General features: G+C 32.9%; 1 protein-coding gene across 1 annotated transcript in view; it reads left to right on the top strand.

Moving 5' to 3' along the window:
• The first annotated feature begins 3,806 nt into the window (after positions 1 to 3,806).
• Positions 3,807 to 20,358, top strand: part of LOC110111630 (kinesin-like protein KIN-14F) — a 56,334-nt gene continuing 39,782 nt past the window's right edge. The window contains exons 1-13 of the mRNA XM_020843583.2: positions 3,807 to 4,119; positions 4,229 to 4,392; positions 4,634 to 4,777; positions 5,743 to 6,099; positions 6,764 to 6,832; positions 9,996 to 10,175; positions 16,181 to 16,262; positions 16,350 to 16,445; positions 16,548 to 16,727; positions 16,851 to 16,957; positions 17,384 to 17,562; positions 17,783 to 17,947; positions 18,336 to 18,589. Of these exons, the coding sequence (XP_020699242.1) occupies positions 3,999 to 4,119; positions 4,229 to 4,392; positions 4,634 to 4,777; positions 5,743 to 6,099; positions 6,764 to 6,832; positions 9,996 to 10,175; positions 16,181 to 16,262; positions 16,350 to 16,445; positions 16,548 to 16,727; positions 16,851 to 16,957; positions 17,384 to 17,562; positions 17,783 to 17,947; positions 18,336 to 18,589 (2,098 nt within the window). The 5' untranslated portion in view covers positions 3,807 to 3,998. The remainder of the gene's footprint in view (positions 4,120 to 4,228; positions 4,393 to 4,633; positions 4,778 to 5,742; positions 6,100 to 6,763; positions 6,833 to 9,995; positions 10,176 to 16,180; positions 16,263 to 16,349; positions 16,446 to 16,547; positions 16,728 to 16,850; positions 16,958 to 17,383; positions 17,563 to 17,782; positions 17,948 to 18,335; positions 18,590 to 20,358) is intronic.

Here is a 20,358-nt window from a genome sequence, read left to right on the forward strand (position 1 = left end):
CATAGGATTTTAATTCTCATATGCTAGCCTGAGTTATTTGGAATATCAACTTCTTTAAGTCATATATGTGCATCAGGGTGTATATTATTCATGATTTCTTCTTTCATGCTTCATCTGAAATGTGTACTCTTATACTCGCACAAATATTACTTAATGATATTATTTCATACTATATTATATTTGCGATCATTAAAATATTTAATTCAAATTCACTCTCATAGGGTTAATAAGTGCACCCTACACCCTAGCTAGCCTTCAAAGTCATAGCCTAAGTTTATAATTATTAAGTGTTACTAAACCTTATAATGTGAATCCAATAACTTTCGAAATCTATAAATTGGACCCTCGCCTTGATCTTTAGCTGCGTGTCAATCTAATGAACCTTGAAGCATTAAGTGATTTTATACTCAAACATAGATTTAATTAATAGATTGATTGAACTCTACACACATCTTAAGTTAATTAAGCTAGCCAAAGCCAAGCCATTGTACCCAATTGGCTAACCCCTAGTCAACCCATGGGCGGATCCCCATGGTAGTGAGGGGGGGGGGGGGGGGGGGCAAATGCCCACCTACAAAATTTAATTTTTTTAAGTTTTAGAGAGGATTTTGAAATATTTTGTATATTTTGGGTATTTTGCCCCCTCTCAAAAAAAATTTTTGTCCTAATTTTATCAATCCTAATCATCTTTGCCCATCCCCCGCCAAAAATTTTTTTTTTGCCCACCCTGAAAAAAGAAGCTGGATCCGCCCCTGAGTCAACCTAAACCCTGATCGTCAAATTTATGACAAACCTAAGCTTAATTAGTCATAAACCTAGGTTAGAACCGAACTCAATCAAACGAATGGATCATATAATCATTGAGATATTAGGCATTCCCAACCAAACTTGTACTTATTTAGCTCAAACTTCATATATTTTGCTCTATTCAATTTGTCCATCTTTGTGAAGAGTCAAATCGACTTCTTCATAACAATCTAATTCGAAGATTATGAGACATGGCCAATTCTAATTATCTAGTTCTATGAGTAGGGCTTGACCTTCTTTTCCCAAATTTTGAATTCCACAATGTTATAAGTAATGTCTCCTTACGCTGAGTTCTAATGTATCTGAAAATTTTTATTGATTGAAATCAAAAACTCATATTAAAAAGAAAAAATATAACAAAATGAATATGAGATGAGATTTGAGGGGATTAATTGAATCAGGATTCTAATTAAAGGCATGAATTATTAACCCTTTGTCATACCCGCATTTTTTTGTGGAGAATTAAGGTTGAAGCCCGTTCATTACTATAGCGAAAATACAAAAGATAAGCTCAATTACAATTCATGTAAAACAAAAGTGAAAAAGTAGAGCTTCAAACAAAACTATGGAACCAAATTAAGTTCAAAATACCAATAGACAAACATAATAAAACTACCCAAAAAAGGACAAAAATTCCCGAATTCAGCAAAGGAGCTGCCAAACAAAACAGGGTCACCCCGGTTGCCAGGACACTCCAACGAGCTTCCAGGGATGACTAAAAGCAAGGGAATAACTATTCATCATTGTCCAATTTAACTAGAAATAGCCAAATAAACTCCTGCAGTAGGAAGCCACAAAACAAAGGAGCAGAAAACCAAAAGTGCCAATATAGTTATCCGAAGCAATCCTTAATGGAGGTGTAACATTTCCAATTCAAGATTTTCAATCATATATCTCTTGGAATTTAAAAGTGCATAGCAGCAAGTTTGCGAATTTCTAGCCCAAATTTCTATCAGGAAATCATTCCAGCTTGATGAAAGAAAAATAGAAGAAAATTCTCCTTTATTTTGTCTCCCTTAATGGCTGACATCCTCAAACACATACTCGAGTTCTAATGAAACAAAAAGGAAGCTCGGCGTGCTCTTTTAATTCTGTCAATCTCTGTTTGCAACGATCGAATTGGAAATTAGCCCAAGGCAATAATTTCAAAAAATGTGAACGGTGCTTAGGCTTCTAGCCATTTAAGCTGTACCATAAGAAATCCATTTCACTCTTCATCATTACCCTTTTGATCTTCACTGGACGGCTACATCACCAGCCAATGTCCACCTCGGATCCCATGGCCTCGACAGTCGACCAACATTTGATCACACCGCATAGCTTCCAGGAATTGGCTAATTTTGAAAACTTTTTTTGCCATTAACGACATACCAGGCCTTAACATAGATAAATTATTTCGTTCGAACTCCCGACGAAAGAGCCGTTCGGATTCTGTCTGGGTACACAACAAATAAATAACAGATACACAACAACAACAACTTCAAGCCTTTGCCTCACTATGTGGGGTCGGCTACATGAATCCTTTTTTGCAATTGTGTTCAGTTAAAATTCAAATTCTCATTTAAATCTAATAAAGAAATATAATTTCTAATATTTTCTAACAAATACACAACAAAAAATAAAATTGTATATTTGCTATTGGTTTACTGTATATCCTCATAAAATCTGGAAAGGTTCTCCGGTCCGGACTCTGTATTTAATAATCTCTCCTTAACATGATGGACGATCACCATTAAAAATTATGGTGACGGTGATATTCGAGATCCATGCACATATCCGAAATATCTTCTCCTCACATGTTGTCGTTCGGATCAACAAGCACTACATGAGCTCACATCATGAAATCATTTTCTTTTCACATGCTCCTAGTCCCCATCGTTGAGGCCCCAACAAGCTCCCATCGAGAAATTTGCTTTGAACCAGGTTTGAATTCGGTTTAATGTTTGATTTAAAGTTTAAATTCAAATAAGTTCAAGTCAATTTATCTCAGGATGAGCTTCAACAAACAATTTGTGAATCAAAGTAGGGTAACTTCATCCAAAAGGAATTTTCAAGTAGATTTTTTCAATAAAATAAACAACAAGCATATTTTTCAAATTTTTACTATTATAATACACAAAATCAAGTTTCCCTTCTTAACATAGTTATTAGTTAATAATATCATAAAGATTTTATAATATCTCATTCACTAATATATAAAACTAGTTTACTCATAAAGAATAAACACCAAATCATAATGTATTACATATTTAAGAAATTTAAATCTACATGCATATTATTATTTGCATTGAGAGAACATTACTGTGAACAAAGATTTTACTTAGTTTATACTAAAATTCAATTTAACAAATTATCCTAATTATAAAAAAATTAAAAATAAATATAAGCAAATATTATTTTGCTAAATGATTAATTCCCAATTATTTCAACTTTTAATATGATTAAACTAAAAATATTTTAATATAATTTTATAATCCATTTATTTTTAAACTTTATTAGATTAATAAAGTTTATATGAATTTGTTAGTTTACTCTACAAAATAAGATTTAATTATTAATATTGCTTTAAAATTAAATAGAGCAAACTTGTAATCATATTTAAATTAATTCTAAATCAAATTGAATGATTTTAAATTAATTTTATGCTAAAATTGGATCAGCTTAAAATCAAATTTTACTCATTATGTTAAAAAACATTTAAATTTTTTTTGAAAAATCTTTATATGCAAAAATTAGATTATTGATTTTTTGCACATTAATTTACTTGTTAATTTTTAATGGATAAAATATTATACATAATTATTTAGTAAGTAAATTATTCTCTGATTTCTTTTAAAATGGAGAAATGAGAAGCAAACGTGGCAAGAAAGCGTTGGTGGGTTTCCTGTTTGGAACAAAGATCATTGCACCTGATTCACTTTACGATTCTTCTTACCTTGGATTAAATTTAAGAATTCAACTACTCCTTGGCTCCTGCTCTGCATTAATAATCCCACCGATCTCTTTTCAAATCCTCTCCCGCACTCGCCACGAGAACTCCGCTGATTTTCTAACTTTCTCTCTCTCGCTCGCTCGCTTGCTATCTTCTGTAGATTCCGAGAGTCAAACAGTGAGCAAGAGCTTGACGGTCGGCGGCGGTTTAGGATGGAATAGGAACTGAGAAGTAATCGGACCTGTTACTCTACCTCACAATGGCGTCAACCTTACGCATTGCCTTGAGAAATGGGGGTGTTGGAGGGCCTAAGGCCACAAAGCTCACAGCCGAAGAAGCGATTGGCGAAGAAATGGCCATGAGGAAGGCTGAAGAAGCAGGTACGGATTCATTGGAAGCTGGCGATCGTATTTTTAGATGATGATATTCTTTGAATATCAGCTGGACGTTCTGTTTTTTTTAATTATTATTATATTTGAATCTGTTAAGCTTCGAGGAGGTTCGAGGCGGTGGAGTGGTTAAGGAAAATGGATCGTGGAGCAGTGGATATCCCGTTGGGAGAGCCGTCCGAGGAAGAGTTTTGCCTTGCGTTGCGTAATGGGTTGATCCTGTGTAATGTTTTGAATAAGGTTAATCCTGGAGCTATTCCCAAGGTATTTAAGCGCGTTCAGTGTGATAATCGAGCTAACCTTTTTTTTGCTCTGTGGCCACTACTTTGAATTTACTCATTACCTATTTTAAAGGTTTGAATTTTTTTATTTATTTATTTTTTTGTTCATCGAAAATTTGGCCAACTTCTCTTATTTGGTGTATTTATTTTGTTTGACTGCAAATTATGATTCAAATTGTTTATGATAACGTCGATGGATCTCGCAATGGGATATCACCGAGTAGGTTGTAGAGAACCCTGTTGTCGCCGTTCAGTTGGCTGATGGAACAGCTCAATCAGCGATTCAGTATTTTGAAAACATGAGGAACTTCCTTGTTGCTGTCAATGAAATGAAACTTCTTACATTTGAAGCATCCGATATAGAAAAGGTAGTTATCTTCTATTCAAGACTAGCTTTAAACAAAAATTTTAGTTATGAAAGTTAGAAAACCCTGTGTTTTTCTAGAGAGAAATGCTTATTGGCCTTCTTTGCTTGTGTCATGCATTTTAAAATGCTATAACAGAAATTATTGCGTATTCGAGAACGATAAGCATGACAATTTGCTATCAATCGAAAGTGAAAGAACGTTTTTAGGCTTCTGTTATGGTGATAAATTTCCTTTTAAGAAATCGCATTATATGAAATCCGGTGTCCCTGTAAGAAGGTTCATACTAGTTAGGGTATGTATATACTTTAAATGATACTTCTTCATTTAATCTAAGGAACCATTTGGTTGATGTTTAAGAAAAAAATTTCAAAATTTTGTGAAATTTGTTAAATCGATTTATTCGTTGGATGAAATTAAAAATTAATATTGACATCAAATTTCACATACCTTCTCAAAATTATCTCAGTCGTAATGATTTAATTTTCACTCAAAATGATTGAAAATGGAATCGTTTTTTAAAAAAACATGTTTTTTAGCTACAAGCCAAATACTCCCTTAAGCAATGTGAGCTTATAATATATAGAGACTAACTGAATACATCAATATTGATTAACAAAAGAATTTATAAGGCAAATTCAATGATTCACTTGAGTACACCAATTTTTAGAATGATTGAAAATAGAATCATTTTTTAAAAAATGTTTTCTATCTACATGACAAACAAGCCCTAAAAAGCAATGTTATGTGTGCTTATGATATGTGGAGAGTAACTGAATCCATTAATGTTGATTAAAAAAAGAATTTATAAGGCAAATCCAATGAAATGGTTCATTTGAGTACACCAATTCTTTAGCTCATGAAATGCTTCTAAAGCCTTTTCAGGATAAAGAAAACTATGATTTGATGATTAGTTAATTTATCTTGTTAAGGAATAATTTATATGCAGTGTTGGTTCTTTTTCTCAGGGAGGATCGTCTTTTAAGGTAGTAGATTGTATTCTTTGTCTCAAAGCGTACCATGAATGGAAACTTGCTGGTGAAATTGGCATTTGGAGGTATGGTGGTATTGTGAAGATCTCATCTTCACATAGAGGCTTTCCTTCCAGTTTATTTAATGGTGCAACTGCTGATGAGTCCTCTGATAAATCTGATATGATACATGACCATCAACTATTGGATGTTCTGCATCTTCTTTCTGAGGTGTTCCTTAAAGATTTTAAAGTAACCAACTTCCTCAGTTCTTTTGATCATTTTGGTGTGAGGCTTCTAGAGACACTTCTCATAGAATGTGCTGATGCTGGGGAATTTTCCTTGAATGACACGGTGGGTAAGATTCTGTGACTTTATTTTTTTGAAGTACCCTGCAAACTTCTTTTCTTGAAGCAATAATTAACCAAAATTTGCCTGCCGTCGTATGCTTTCTTATGTCTTCACAGAGTACTAACTAAAACATTGGAAAACAAAAAAACGCAAGGAGCTACTAATTCAAATTTTATTTGGGAGTGCAAGACAAGATTAAAAGAGGAGGAAATTTGATTTGAAATGCTCGACATTTGTATAATAAGTACAAGGCATTTAATTTGTACTATGAAATGACATTCAAACGCATATATTGTTCTACAATAAAATAGTGTTATTTTTTATTTTTGATCAAATGTTCTTCTCTTTTGATTGCTTGTCTTGCACTCTCGATGCAAATTTATATTAGGAGTTCTTGACACAATTTTTTTGCTTATGCTATGTAAATGTCCCTGAAGATTAATTTAAGTGATAGAATGAAACTTATCCTTACAATTTGTGAATTCAGATCAACATTCTCTCTTTGGTAAATTTCTTATGTATTTTCCTGTAGCAGACTGGCAGCACGTTTTATGTCTTGCTTTTACTATTTTCATTTATAACTCCTGCAAATCTTCCGAACTTATAATTTATATTTTTGTTAATAGGTTAACGGTCTAACTTTGTTTATGCACAAAACATTTTGTAGCTCATCGATATGGTACTTGAGCAAGCCGTTAAAGAGTTCTCAGCACTACTTGTAACTCGAAAAAATCAGGTATCTTTGAAATATATTTTATTATAATTTGAATTTCCTCAGTTTAGCTGAACCTGTCTAGTACGAATGATCATGCAGCTGCCAATGCATAAATATTTCTCATTTTGTTTGGAAAATATAATGTTTCAAATTAGTAACCAGAGTGAAATACTGCATACCTTTGTTTTATCGTGTAATCTCCTATGAGTACGGACTTCTTTAAGCATTGACTATTTGATAGTTCATATCACAAGGATGCCTACAGCACTCTATCTTTTAAATTTTCCCTTCCTGCCTTTTCTTTTTATTCTCTAGGCTATAATAGAATTATAAGAGAATATTTATGGCTAACAATATGGTGATTTCGGGGTTATGTTTTGAAGTTTGCTGAATTTATTTTATTCTTAGGTTATTTGGACTCTAGCTGATGGCTAGGGATTTGGGAGTCAGATCTTCCTCTCCAATTGAAGATCCAATTGTATCTTGCATTTCTTTTTATAGTTCTTTCAATAAAAAATATTTTTGGGCGTTCTTCTTCCCAATATTTCGTGTTTCATCCATTAATTTTTATGAAAAATGCATCTACTTCCTATCAGAAAGATATTCAACCAACATGTTGCCTAGGAGATTACGGGTTATGGAAAAATAAGAGTTAATATGGAGTCTTATTTGAATGAAGAAAAACTGCTATTTCATTAAAGAAAGTAGAATCAGGCAATTACAAAGGGTGTAAACAGAAGTTTCTATATCTTTCCCAAGCCCCCGCTTTCTCTAAACTTTCCTAGAAGTTCTTTCTCTAGCTCTCTTCTTTTTTTATCTTCCCAAGATGTCCCCTTTTATATAGAAGATTAAATAGTATATAACAAATGGTAGAAAAGTTATTATAAGAAATTAGAGATTCAATCTAGATTAATTATGGTAAAATGATTTTGACTCAGAAGTTGAAGCTAGGCCGGTACCTGGGTTGCTCGGCAACAAATCATTTTGCATGATAAGATGACTTTACTTTTCTAACAAGATAAATTTTTCCAAGACCTTTGAAACCTTTCAGACTTAGATTTTTCTATCCATTCACTTTACAACAAATACTCTCGAAATTTCTTTGTCCATCCTTCTCTGCATTCACTTTGCATGTATTTTAATCTCCTGATCATGTTTGAATGAGCAATAATTTAGCATTATAAAACAAGAAATTATTTAGATACCCATAAAATGTAACAAATGAACTAACATAGACTTCCATCGTTTGAAAATATTCCAAGAACCCTAACGAAAAAAGAACAATTAATGGATCAAATAATTCGATTTTCTTTTTAGAATGATTTTATGTAGAAGTATTTTTTTTTATTTTTTTAATTTTTAATTTTTTATTTTTTTTTTTTTTTTTTTTTAAAAAAATGTAGAAGTATTTTTAAATTTTTAAGATCATAGTTTGTTGCACTGATAGATTTTATAAATTAAAAATTGAAATATGGTGAGGACAAAAAAAAAAAAAAAACTAACAATGTGGGAAATGAGATTAATGTTTAATGGGATTATTTAGCCTTCAAAAATTGAAACATGCTAACCAAATAATTTGAAAATTTTGAAGGCAAGAAAACACAATTAAAGCTTGTATTGCTGTCCAAAATTGGGATGGAGTAATGAGGTAGAGAGTGGATTGGATTTACGAATCCTAATATTTCAAGATGAGGTGAGATGAGGATGAACTCTAAACCGAGGCAATCCACATTAGTTAATTAGGAGTTTGACTTCTTCGTCTTCTACCTTCTCCTATCTAGGGATCCGAAAAAGGATTCCAATTTTAGCTCAATGATAGAGAATTTATACTTTCTTGTTAGGAAGGTCTTCACATAAAAATCACTCCTTCGTAAAACAAAGCAATTACAAAGGGAGGAAGAATATATTTTTTTCTGTATATGATGTCTCCTTTTACATATAAGGAAAACATTGGCTATCAAAGGCAAAAATGTCGTTACAATTAGTCTGGGATTCAGTGTCCAGTTGGTTACTATAAGGAAACACTAACTCGGATAATTAGCACTAGGCTGGCACATGAACTGCTTGACAACAATGGCATGTCTAGAGGACTTTGTGGGTCTCAGCCGATAAGTTTTCCCTAGAACTTTGACTTATCTTGGCCTCCCACAGATTCTTCTTGGCAACCTGCAATCTTTTATCAAACATCTTCGCCATCCTTTTCCACATCCTCTTGGCAAGTATTATGATCTCCTGATCATGGCCAAAGGAGAGAATGATTACCATTATGAAATAAGAAATTAATTACCCATAAAATATGAAAAGTGGTCTAACATAATCTCCCATCCTTTGAAAATATTCCAATAACCTTAAGCCAAAAAGAACAAATGATAGATCAAATAATTTAATTTCTCTTTTGAAAGTCTTTATGCAAATATGCAGAAGTATTTTAAAAAATTTTTAAATAAAGTTTTTAAAACTAAAATCTGCTATTAAAAATATGAAAAATGGAAGGTATGAAAATGCCCTATTTTGTACATTTGTCGAGCTTTTCTGTATATAATCAAGCTGGAATTGGATCATAACCTGACTTATTCGGTTATGCAATTTTGAAGTGGAATAGAAGGAAATTAAGATAAGCAAACCTGTGGTTATAACAAAGCAAAATATATTGAGCTTGCATGGTGGAGATAAGTCATATAAACTAAGAGGGCATAATTAGGTGAGATGATGCTTGCTCAGGTGGCATACGATTAAATCTTTTTCACACAAATCTATAATATTTATGGAGTACAGAAAATAAAAGAAATACATATATTTTAAAATCATAATTTAAAGTGAATGGATGATATTTTCCTTTAAATGAAGGTTGGGAATTCTCTACTAGTGAAGTAACATGTTCCTTTTTAATAGTAATATAGATAATATATTTTAACAAATAGAAGTTGAAGTCCAAGCCCTCATAATCTTACCTTTATGAGACAAAAGCTTGAACCCTGTTACAGAAATCGGATTCAACCCCTTGCATGAAAACAAACTGGATTTTAATGGATGCTTGTACCAGGAGTTTTCCTTCACCAATTTCTTAATTGAGCTTTTGAACTTGCTTTTCCATGAATTAATACTTTTTCTATTTCTTGAGAGTCTTGAGACTCATTACGCACTGAAGGCTATGACAAACTAAGATTTCTGAACTTATCAACAGCTTAGTGTTGTAATGAAGAAAACAATGGGGGAGAACAACAAAGCAATTTCCAAAGCAACATTTTTTGAAGTTATTTCAAAACATCTTGAAGAATATGGGAACAACTCCCCTTCTTATCATGCTACAAGTTCAGATGCAAGCAATTTGGATGTTGTTGATTTTCAACATAAACAGCTGGAGGTAACATTATTTTTGTCCCCTAAATGATAAGTTCATTGCATTTTTTTCTTTAATTTTAAATTATATGCTGGATGTACAAAGTGAAAGATAATACTTACTGTGTCTTTTTTTAGAAGGGTAAGTTTGATAAGAAGCTGCTTCATTTAGGTTGTAAAAAATTCATCATATTATCAAGGAAGCTTAGACAAATTTGATAGTAAGAGCTTGCTTATTCTGATGCAGACCTTGCAATATATTTTGTATGGGCAGAGGCAGGAGTCAGGAAAAAGGTGAAAAAGAAGGGAAAGCTTCCCATATGTATCAATAAACCATGCTCATGTTACCATTATTTTCTTAACCACCATCAACTTTTGCATTTTTCGTAATTATGGATTGATGGGATCATCCATTGAGTTTCCTTTAGAAAAGTACTAACACTTTATTCCCATTTCATCATAAAGTAAAGTTAATTTCTAGTTGGGAACCTATGAGCTTAATCTTTAACATTTGTTGATCTTTTTATGTTTAAATTGATTTATGATTCTAATTTCTTGAGTCAAATCCTATATCACGAATTATTAATGTTGACCTCAATGCTAGCGTTAGGGTTGAGTCGACCACACACGGTAGGTTTTGAAAATGAAAGAGCACGACGGTGCACGAAACTTACCCGACATGCGTCGACCAAAAATCAAAATCGCCGAATTGGCTTATGTTTGCACAACGGACAGTGCCATCGCACCCAGAGAAATGGAAACAATTAAGATTGACATCCATATTGATTGGGACCATCAGTTGGTGAAAATTTAAATTTCGCACGTGCATATCAGGCCGACATTGACGTGAGCGATGATGACAACATGACAATCAAATCGATGCATGATTATTAACAAAAATTATTATAAATTTTATATTTTTTAAAACCTAATTACTAATAATAATAAAAAAAAGAGATGAAAAAAGAAAAAAATCTAAATAATCCTCAAATTACCCCCATATTCTCATAACCCATCCCACTCTCTCCCTTATGCCACTCACGACATTCACGCTCCAGACTGCACGACCCGAATTTCCTCTCCTCTCTCAACTTCCTCTCCCTCATGCGCCTTCAACAATCGGTCACCAAGGTTTCATGTGTCGTGTCGTTTCGTCATCTCGCCATCGCCGCCGCGCACTTGAGATATAGTCTCTATACTAGCTATTTTATAATTTGTTTATGTATAAAATATAAAGTACCGATGACTTTTTTTATTAGCGAGCGATGAAATATAAATACTAGTGATCGCTTTTATTAGTTAGCATGAAAATTTGTATGCATGGATATAAGTACATGTGATCGCTTTTATTAGCGAGCAGGAAAATTTAATTGCATGAGAGAAGTATTCGAGTCGCTTTTATTAGCTAGGGAAAAAATTATTTGCATGAGATAAGTACATATGATCGCTTTTATTATCGAGTGGGGAAATTTGTTATATATAAAAAAACTAGCACCAGTGATCGTTTTTCTTAGCAGGTGGGAAATACTATGTTTTATAAACAGGTACTTGAAGATCCGTGATCGCTTTTATTAGCTAGCGGGGAATGAAATTTCGGCCGTGGTGTCACATGCACCTGCCATGACTGCTTTTATTAGCAGGCGGATAGGCTTAATATACCCAATGTAACCCCCTACGCAGGGATGAAGTTGGGGTGCTGCCTGAATTTACAATAAAATAGTTGAGTTAGAAAAAAATTAAAGAAATTAAAATCTAATCTAGCTCCTAAGTCAACAAGAAATGAAACATGTATGAAAACATAATTTGCAAATGTTGAAAACTAAAAAATGAATGAAAACAAAACTGTAACTAAATGGGTTTTACAATGAACTTGTACAAGAATCTTTTGTTGCTTGTCAACCAACACAAGCATAAACTAGATTTTTCTCCTTAGCTCCAAGCTTACGCACATACTCAAATCCCTTAGCAACGCACACTCTAAACTGAAATGAACAAAGGCCGGGTTCCCTATTTATAACCCGGGAAATTGATCCCTTGTGGGACTCATTGAGCTAAACTCTAAAAACACACTCATAAGAGGAGTCACAGGTACATAAGTGTTATGGTAGCATGCACGCCGACTGTTAAAATCAGGAGACTCGTACATCCCATGAACTTCGTACACCCCTTGAACATTTGCCTTTGAAAAGAAATAAAACAACACACTGTTACATGTCACGGGTTGTATGACATCTCATTGAAGTGTGCATGATGCGCTAAATCATCAAAATAGGGTGTTTCCCTATTATATTATGCATACATATTAAACCGCATGTAGACATACCATATGCACATACTAAATGGTACACAAGTGCATCATATATACATATTGAAATATATATATATATATATATATATATATATATATGTTACGTAAATGCATCAAATACTGTGCAAGCACATAATGCAACATACAAAAGTGTCATGCATACGTGCTATCCAACATGCTAATATATCATATATATGCTATTCAACATGTCAATGGTTCATGTACATGCATTATGCAACACACATTACGTCATGTAATAGTATTGTCCAACAATGCAACATGCATATGCAATATCCGATATGTAAATGCATAATACATATTAGTCATGTAACATGTAAATGCATTACACAAGTATGTATGCAACATCCAAATGTATTAGGCATATATATTGTCTTACACTCAGATACGCCAGACGCATGTATTATGTTACATGGAAACATATTATGTGAACACATTACACATCTTGTAGATGTAGTAGGCATACACATCACACAACATGCAAAATCACTATGCGCTCATTCTAAGCAAAGTGTGAATGTATTATAATTATATAAATCGTGAACATGTCAATGCATTATGCAACATGCACTCAAAAGTGTGTTTCCCGTAGTGGTCCTAATGAGTGTGACATATACATGTGATGTTTGAGGATGTTGTGCGGACTAATAAAAATAATAAATTAGATGAAAATCTACTGCTATGTGAAATGTATAATCATATCATACAAATATGCTAGCATGCAAAATATCATTTAAAATGAAATCTAAGTTACCCGCATGAGCTCCACGAGCGCTATGAATATAAGCGTGACATCTGAGAATGTTGTGTGGGCTATACAAGTCATTAATAAATTCTAAGACTATTGAAATGCGCATATCATACTTAGAAATGAAATATGAATATACTGCATGAGCTTTCACGAGCATGACATTTACATTATATCTAAGAAATAATGAATCAATTTTCAAACATACAAAATACATTGTATAAGTATGCTGACATACACATGTATATCAATTAAAATGAAATTTAAGATATGTGCACGGGTCCCAATAAGCATTATATATATATATATACACACACACACACACACACATGTGATGCCTGGGGATGCTGTGTTGGTCAAAAGTGAACTTAAGTTCAAGTCCGATTCTTCTCTTTAAATAGATTGGAATTGACACTACTTGAACCACCGAACAAATACACAGTCATAGCACCGAATGGAGTATTTGATTTTATATGTTCATATTAGGCCTTTAAGGTCTATTACAAGAAATGTTCACTGCTAAAAGCAAAAACTCTCAGAACTGACATTTGTTAAAGTTACCGAAGTATTTAATTTTATATGTTCATATTAGGTTTTGATATCTACATGATAACTCCAAAAATTTGGAGTTGAACCCGATCCTCGGTTTGCAATCAAATCGAGTTGATAAGGTTTGACTAATGAAATGACAATACCCATAAAGCAACCACGATAAATATATGATCATAGAACCAACTAGAGTATTTGATTTTACATGTTCATATTAGGTCTCTAAGGTCTAATACAAGAAATGTTCATTGCTAAAAGCATAAACTCTCAGAACTGACACTTGTTGAAGTTAACCAAAGTATTTAATTTTATACGTTCATATTAGGTTTTGATATCTACACGACAACTCCAAAAAATTATAGTTGAACCCGATCCTCAGTTTGCAATCAAATCGAGTTGACAATGTTCGGCTAATGAAATGTCAATACCCAGAAACAACCCCGATAATGACAATGTTAAAAGCTAATCTCAACCGGAGTGGATTATGCTTTTTATATGCCTAAGAAACTTATGAAAATACAAATATTTACATGATTTCAAAATCTCCCCGATGATTGTTATGTTGAATGCAAAACTCAACTGGAGGGGTTCAAATAAATGCTCCCAAATCTCAAAGTTAGTTATTTGGGGCTCAAGTTTAAATAAAAATTTCAAATCTATTACTCTTTAAAAATTCAAAATATATAATCAAAATAAATTACATAAACACTTAAATGAGTATCCATCCACCATTCGCAACAGTTTGTTGATGTGGATACATTTAAAATCACTTTAGCTCACAAAGAGCAAATGTCCAGTCAATAATATCACTAAGATTCATTCTTAAATCATCTCTTGTCAATAAGGACGTAACATGTGCCATCTAACCGGTAGTTTTACCGCCAAATGACACCACAGGTAAACGATTATGATCGGGGCCCTCTAACTGGATTATTTTGCTGCCAAGTGGTACCACTAAATTTTGGTAACGGCCAGATCCTGTATGTTTCCCAATGGCTTTAAATCATTAAGTAATGAATTAATAGAGTATAATTGATTGGGCATAAAGCTATTTGTTATCTAAGGTGGACTCAAATCTGTCCTCTTAGACAAATATTCACCCCAAGTTTACAAAGTACCATTGGATGAAGCAACTCATAACTGCTGATAAAGATCTTTCAATTAGGTTGGGTCGATTATCTCATCTAACTAAATAGACTAGGGACCATGATGGGCTGTAATGATAGAATCGTGGGATCTTGATTGGATTCATCTAGTATAAATTAGATACGACGTTTATGTTCAACGACTAACCTTAATTGAAAGTTCTCTCCCGTTATCAGGAGGGGTAGTTAACCATAGGGGCTTGCGCCTATAGGAAACTAGAACTTAGATCATAAAGTCCTTGCAAAATGAGGGTAAAATCTCTGGGTAGTGTCTTATCTAAAAACCTAATATGCCTTATGAAATTTTATCCCAAAACTTAAACTCGTTAAAACTCTCCTTGCCAATACAAAAAAAAAAAGGGTCACGGAGTCACGGAGAGGCTGGGGGCACGAATTTTTAGAGCCCATAATTAATTTAAATAAAAACAAGTCAAACACAATAATTTTTCCTATATTAAGCACAAGATATGTCGACCATGTGCTTTCTTCTCAGTTAATCAAATGGATATCAGCTTGAGTGTCTATAGTAAAACATTGATATTCGTTGATAACTTTCAAGCTTTGCTTTGAGTTGGTGCAAATTGGGGCAAAATGGTGAAGTGTGGTTGTAAGCCTTAGAAAAACGTTTATCTAAAAATGGCAAATAAGTACTTTCAATTCTTTGACTCCATTATGTGAATGAGGAAAGATAAAAGAGTTTTTTTTTGGTGATTTCGAAATTTTTTTTGCCTGTGGACATGCTTAAAAGCTTTTTAATTGTTGATCATTATGTAGTGTAATCTAACTCTCACCTTTGAGTGATCTTGATTTGTTATTGTACAATGTTCGAATGATTGTAATTTCTAATATTTCAATGCCCAATACACTTGTGAAAATTGGTAAATTGGTGAATGAACTATGACTATACCAGACAGAGAACTTTTAACTACTAGTTATTCCTTTATCATATCACAAACACACAATGGAAAAATACAATATTAAATGAAACATGAAGTTTGTTTTGGATTAAAAATTAAGGCACCGTAACTTCGAAAGTCAGTAAGCTTATGAAAAATGAATAATTATGGAATATTGTCATAAATTGAAAATTTTAATGAAGTTCGTGTTATAACTTACAACTATTAATTTATACTCTTAATTTGGTTATCCTCATAGATTATGCAAATTATAATTTGTAGTTTACTATTGTTTTAAATTTTTTATGAAGCATCTGATGTTTTCCTCCAACTGTTCTGATTATTGCATTGTGATAAAAAGTTCAGAAGCTAAAATCATCCTTCAATGACTTAAAAGCTCAAGTCAAAAGAGATCATGCAAAGTGGGAGGAAGACCTGAGAAATTTTCGTAAGTATATTTTTGTGCCCAATAGGCCAAATGCTTTCATTTGATTACCTATTGCAACTGATTATATTGTTTTAAAAATCACTTCAGAGCTCTATATGCAAGGACTTGAATTGAACACCTCTTCCTATTATAAGCTCATTGAGGAAAATCGTTTTCTATACAATGAAGTGCAAGATCTTAAAGGTATTTTTTGCCATGACCTTTCTTATTTTTTTACATTCTCACATTTATTTAATATTTATCTTTGTTTTCATTACTTGCAAATAATATATGAAATTCATACAGGTTGTATAAGGGTCTATTGTCGAGTCAGACCAACCTTAATAAATATTTCAGATGAAAGATCTACCATCGATTATATTGGTGAGAATGGAAGCATAATTATAAAGAATCCTCATAAACAAGGGCGAGATGCAAGAAAGATTTTTTCGTTCAATAGAGTGTTTGGAATGAATTCTACACAAGGTACGCTTCCTTTACTGTAATATTTTCTCTCAACTTGACTCAAATTGTTTGTGATGTAAAGCAGATTGTCTGTTTTATAGCAATTGTTTTCTATGCTATACTCATCTATATGTGATGTGGCAGCTGAAGTGTTTGCTGACACCAAGTCATTAATTAGATCAGTCATAGATGGCTACAATGTATGCATATTTGCATATGGACAGACTGGATCTGGGAAGACATATACAATGGTAATTCTAACTGGAATTACTAGAATCTGGTATCCATTGGCACTAAGATTTGCGCTTATCATTGTTAAATTATCCATCCTAATTAACTGAGTTTAAAATCTATCAGGTGATTATTGGAGCTAATTTTCCTTGAAATTGCAAAAATTGTAATGAAAGATCAGTTAACACTGTAATTGACATTTACATTTTAGTCCTTAAGTTGCAAGGATGTATAAAATTCACTCAAAATTAATCATATTATTACCATATGAAAAATTTACAAATAACTTGTATTTCCACTAAGGATCAACATCTAGCATGTATATCCAAGGTTCATCCTAGAAAATACATTAGACAGCTTGGAATTAAATACCCTATCATTTTTTTATTACATAAATTTATACTGAAAATTTTTGTTGCTAAAGTACTTTTTTTTTTCTTATACAGAGTGGTGCAAATTTATCTGTTGCAGAAACATGGGGTGTGAGCTACCGTTCTTTGAATTATCTGTTTGATATATCCAAGTCCAGAACAAGTATTGTGAACTATGATGTCAGCGTTCAAATGGTTGAAATATACAATGAACAAGTAAGGGATCTCTTAGTTACTGATGGCTGCATGAGAAGATATCCTCTATAGATCATACTCTATAATATCTTGCTCAAGCATCCGAATAATAAAGATGCAGTTTAATTTCTGTATTGAATTCCATATGATCATGATGCACATTTTATTCTAGTTAAAGCCTTTCATTTGTTAGCTATTGAATATTACAATTCTTGAGTTTTTTTTCCCTCTAGTTATTTATATATTTTGCAACTTTTTATTTCCCTAACCTCCTTGCACACTAGATATACGAAACAATTCTCAGCTCAATGGTCTCAACATTCCAGATGCCAAGTTGGTTGCTGTCACTTGTACGCAAGATGTTTTGGATTTGATGAAAGCTGGTCTGGCAAATCGTTCTGTGGGAGCCACTGCACTGAATGAAAGAAGCAGCAGATCTCATAGGTTCTTCTAGATTATCCTTGAAATTGCATTCATGAAACTTAACTTTGATATGTGGTATATATTTAGTATGTTGGTTCTACTTTTTGAGTTTATGGTGGTATTTATAAAGTTGCTTTAAATTTATAAGCTTACTATCCCATAAAATAAATCTTCATTACAAGAAAAATATGGTCTTGAGCTTCCTTCAACTTTCTACTTGTGCATATAAATTTATATGATGCGTTTCCTTTTGTACTACATTAGCAACCCAAATGAATGAATGGTACAGTGTTCTATGTAGAGCTTACAAACTCTAATTTTTTGCCACGATATGGAATATATGCTGGAACGGATCATATTCATCTTCCCAAATAATTGAAGTACTTTTTCTTGTAATGTTCTTTTGCAGTGTTTTAACGATTCATGTGAAAGGGAAAGAGTTGGCTTCTGGCTCTATCCTAAAAGGTTGTCTTCATCTAGTTGATCTTGCTGGGAGTGAGAGGGTGGAGAAGTCTGAAGTTACTGGAGAAAGGTTGAAGGAAGCCCAACACATAAATAGATCACTTTCTGCTCTTGGTGATGTTATTTCTGCACTGGCACAAAAAAGTTCTCATATCCCATATAGAAACAGTAAACTTACTCAAGTACTGCAAGATTCTTTAGGTATATATTTCCTTTTTATTTTGCAGTGGCTATCTACTTTCTTTTATTATTAAAATATCTTTTTGTTTTTATTTTCTACTTCATGAATATGCTAGTATTCTTTGTTGACGTTTCAATTATGTCAAAGGAGGGAGAGGATAATGTTGGGCATAAAACCATGCAATGAAAAACAACTAAGAAAAGGAAAGCAGTGGAAAAAAAAAAAACACTTGAATTTAATGTGGAAAAATCTGAAATTGGGGAAAAATCATGGTGCCACATCTCACCAAGAAATTCACTATGAAAATTGGAGAAATTATGCATATCTCTCTTCTCTCTCTCTCTAGGTCTCTTTTCACTTCTCACACTATTCTATACTTAGAACAAATAAAGTGACACACTTCTATTACACCAAAGGGCACAACCTTTTAAGTGAAATAAGAATAATAAGAATGAAAAACTTCTTAGCCCGACTCACAAAGCTGCAACGATGTACTTTCAACGCCTCAGCGCTTACTCGTCTGTCTTGCAGCGCTATGGCATTGTGAACTATAGTGTTGCAACATTGTGCTCTATCTCAAATTGGTTCCACAGTGCCTTGGAGTTGGATTTACGACGTCGTGGCCCTGTACGAATAAGAAATTTTTTTAACAAGAGCTTCACCCTTAAACCCTCTAGTATGGGACACACCACCACCTTGCGAGTCCCCACTGAGCTCCTTGAGCTTTGATTAATAGAATTGAGGTCTGAGTCAACAGTATAACCCGATTGATCGAAAAAAATCAAATTCCACACAAAACTAGTAATCTACTACTTGAAAACTAATTGCGATCAAATATTCTTTTTATATGTGGTATTATGCATAGTACTTGTAATATAGCTCACCCCTACCCTCAGTCTTCATGAAGGCCAAATGAAGCTACACATTGCTTCAATTTCTCACTTGTCATCATTTTCATCAGCATGTATACACAAATCTAGATTTTATTTATCTTCTCTAAAGATAACTGACCATTTTCAGAGCGACCTACTGAAATGATACCGAAACTGAATATACTTCATCTTGGCATGAAATGATGCATTTTAAGCTATAAATGAATAGTACTTATGTTGTCACTATGCAACTTCCTATTCTTTTTGCCTTTGCCAAATTCTACTATAAAATTTTGCAAACATATCATTTCTTTGATTGTCTTAGTGATAACAATGTATTCAACTTCTATGGTTAAGAGAGAAACGATCTTCTATAAATTGAAAACTTAACTCACTACCGTTTCTTCTAAAGTGAAGATATAATCTATTGTACTCCTACCATCAATATCTCCTGCAAGATTAGAATCTACATATCCCTATAGTTCAATCCCTATATATCCAAAGCAAAGAGCTTTGTCAATGGATCCTCTAAAATACCTGAGAATCCAGTTAACCGCCTCTCAATGAAGCTTGTCTAAATTGCTCATAAATTTGTTGATTACTTCACTACATACATATGATATATCTGGTCTCGTACATATCATAATAACATCATACTTAACTACTGAAGCATACCGAGTCCTTATCATCTATTCTTGCTCTACTTTAGATCTAGGCAATTGTTCCTTAGACAGTTGAAAGTAACTACCTAAGGAAGTGCAAACTGGCTTTGCCTCATGTATGTCGAATCTCCGTGGCATCTTTTCAACATACTCAGCTTAATATGAATTCAATATACCTGCATTTTATCCTTTCTTTCTAATATCAAGAATTTTTTTTTGTTGGACTCAAATCTTTCATTTCAAACTCTTTTGATA

The sequence above is a fragment of the Dendrobium catenatum genome, unplaced genomic scaffold (genome assembly GCF_001605985.2).
Source record: "Dendrobium catenatum unplaced genomic scaffold, ASM160598v2 fragScaff_scaffold_830, whole genome shotgun sequence".
NCBI classification, from domain to species: Eukaryota; Viridiplantae; Streptophyta; class Magnoliopsida; order Asparagales; family Orchidaceae; genus Dendrobium; species Dendrobium catenatum.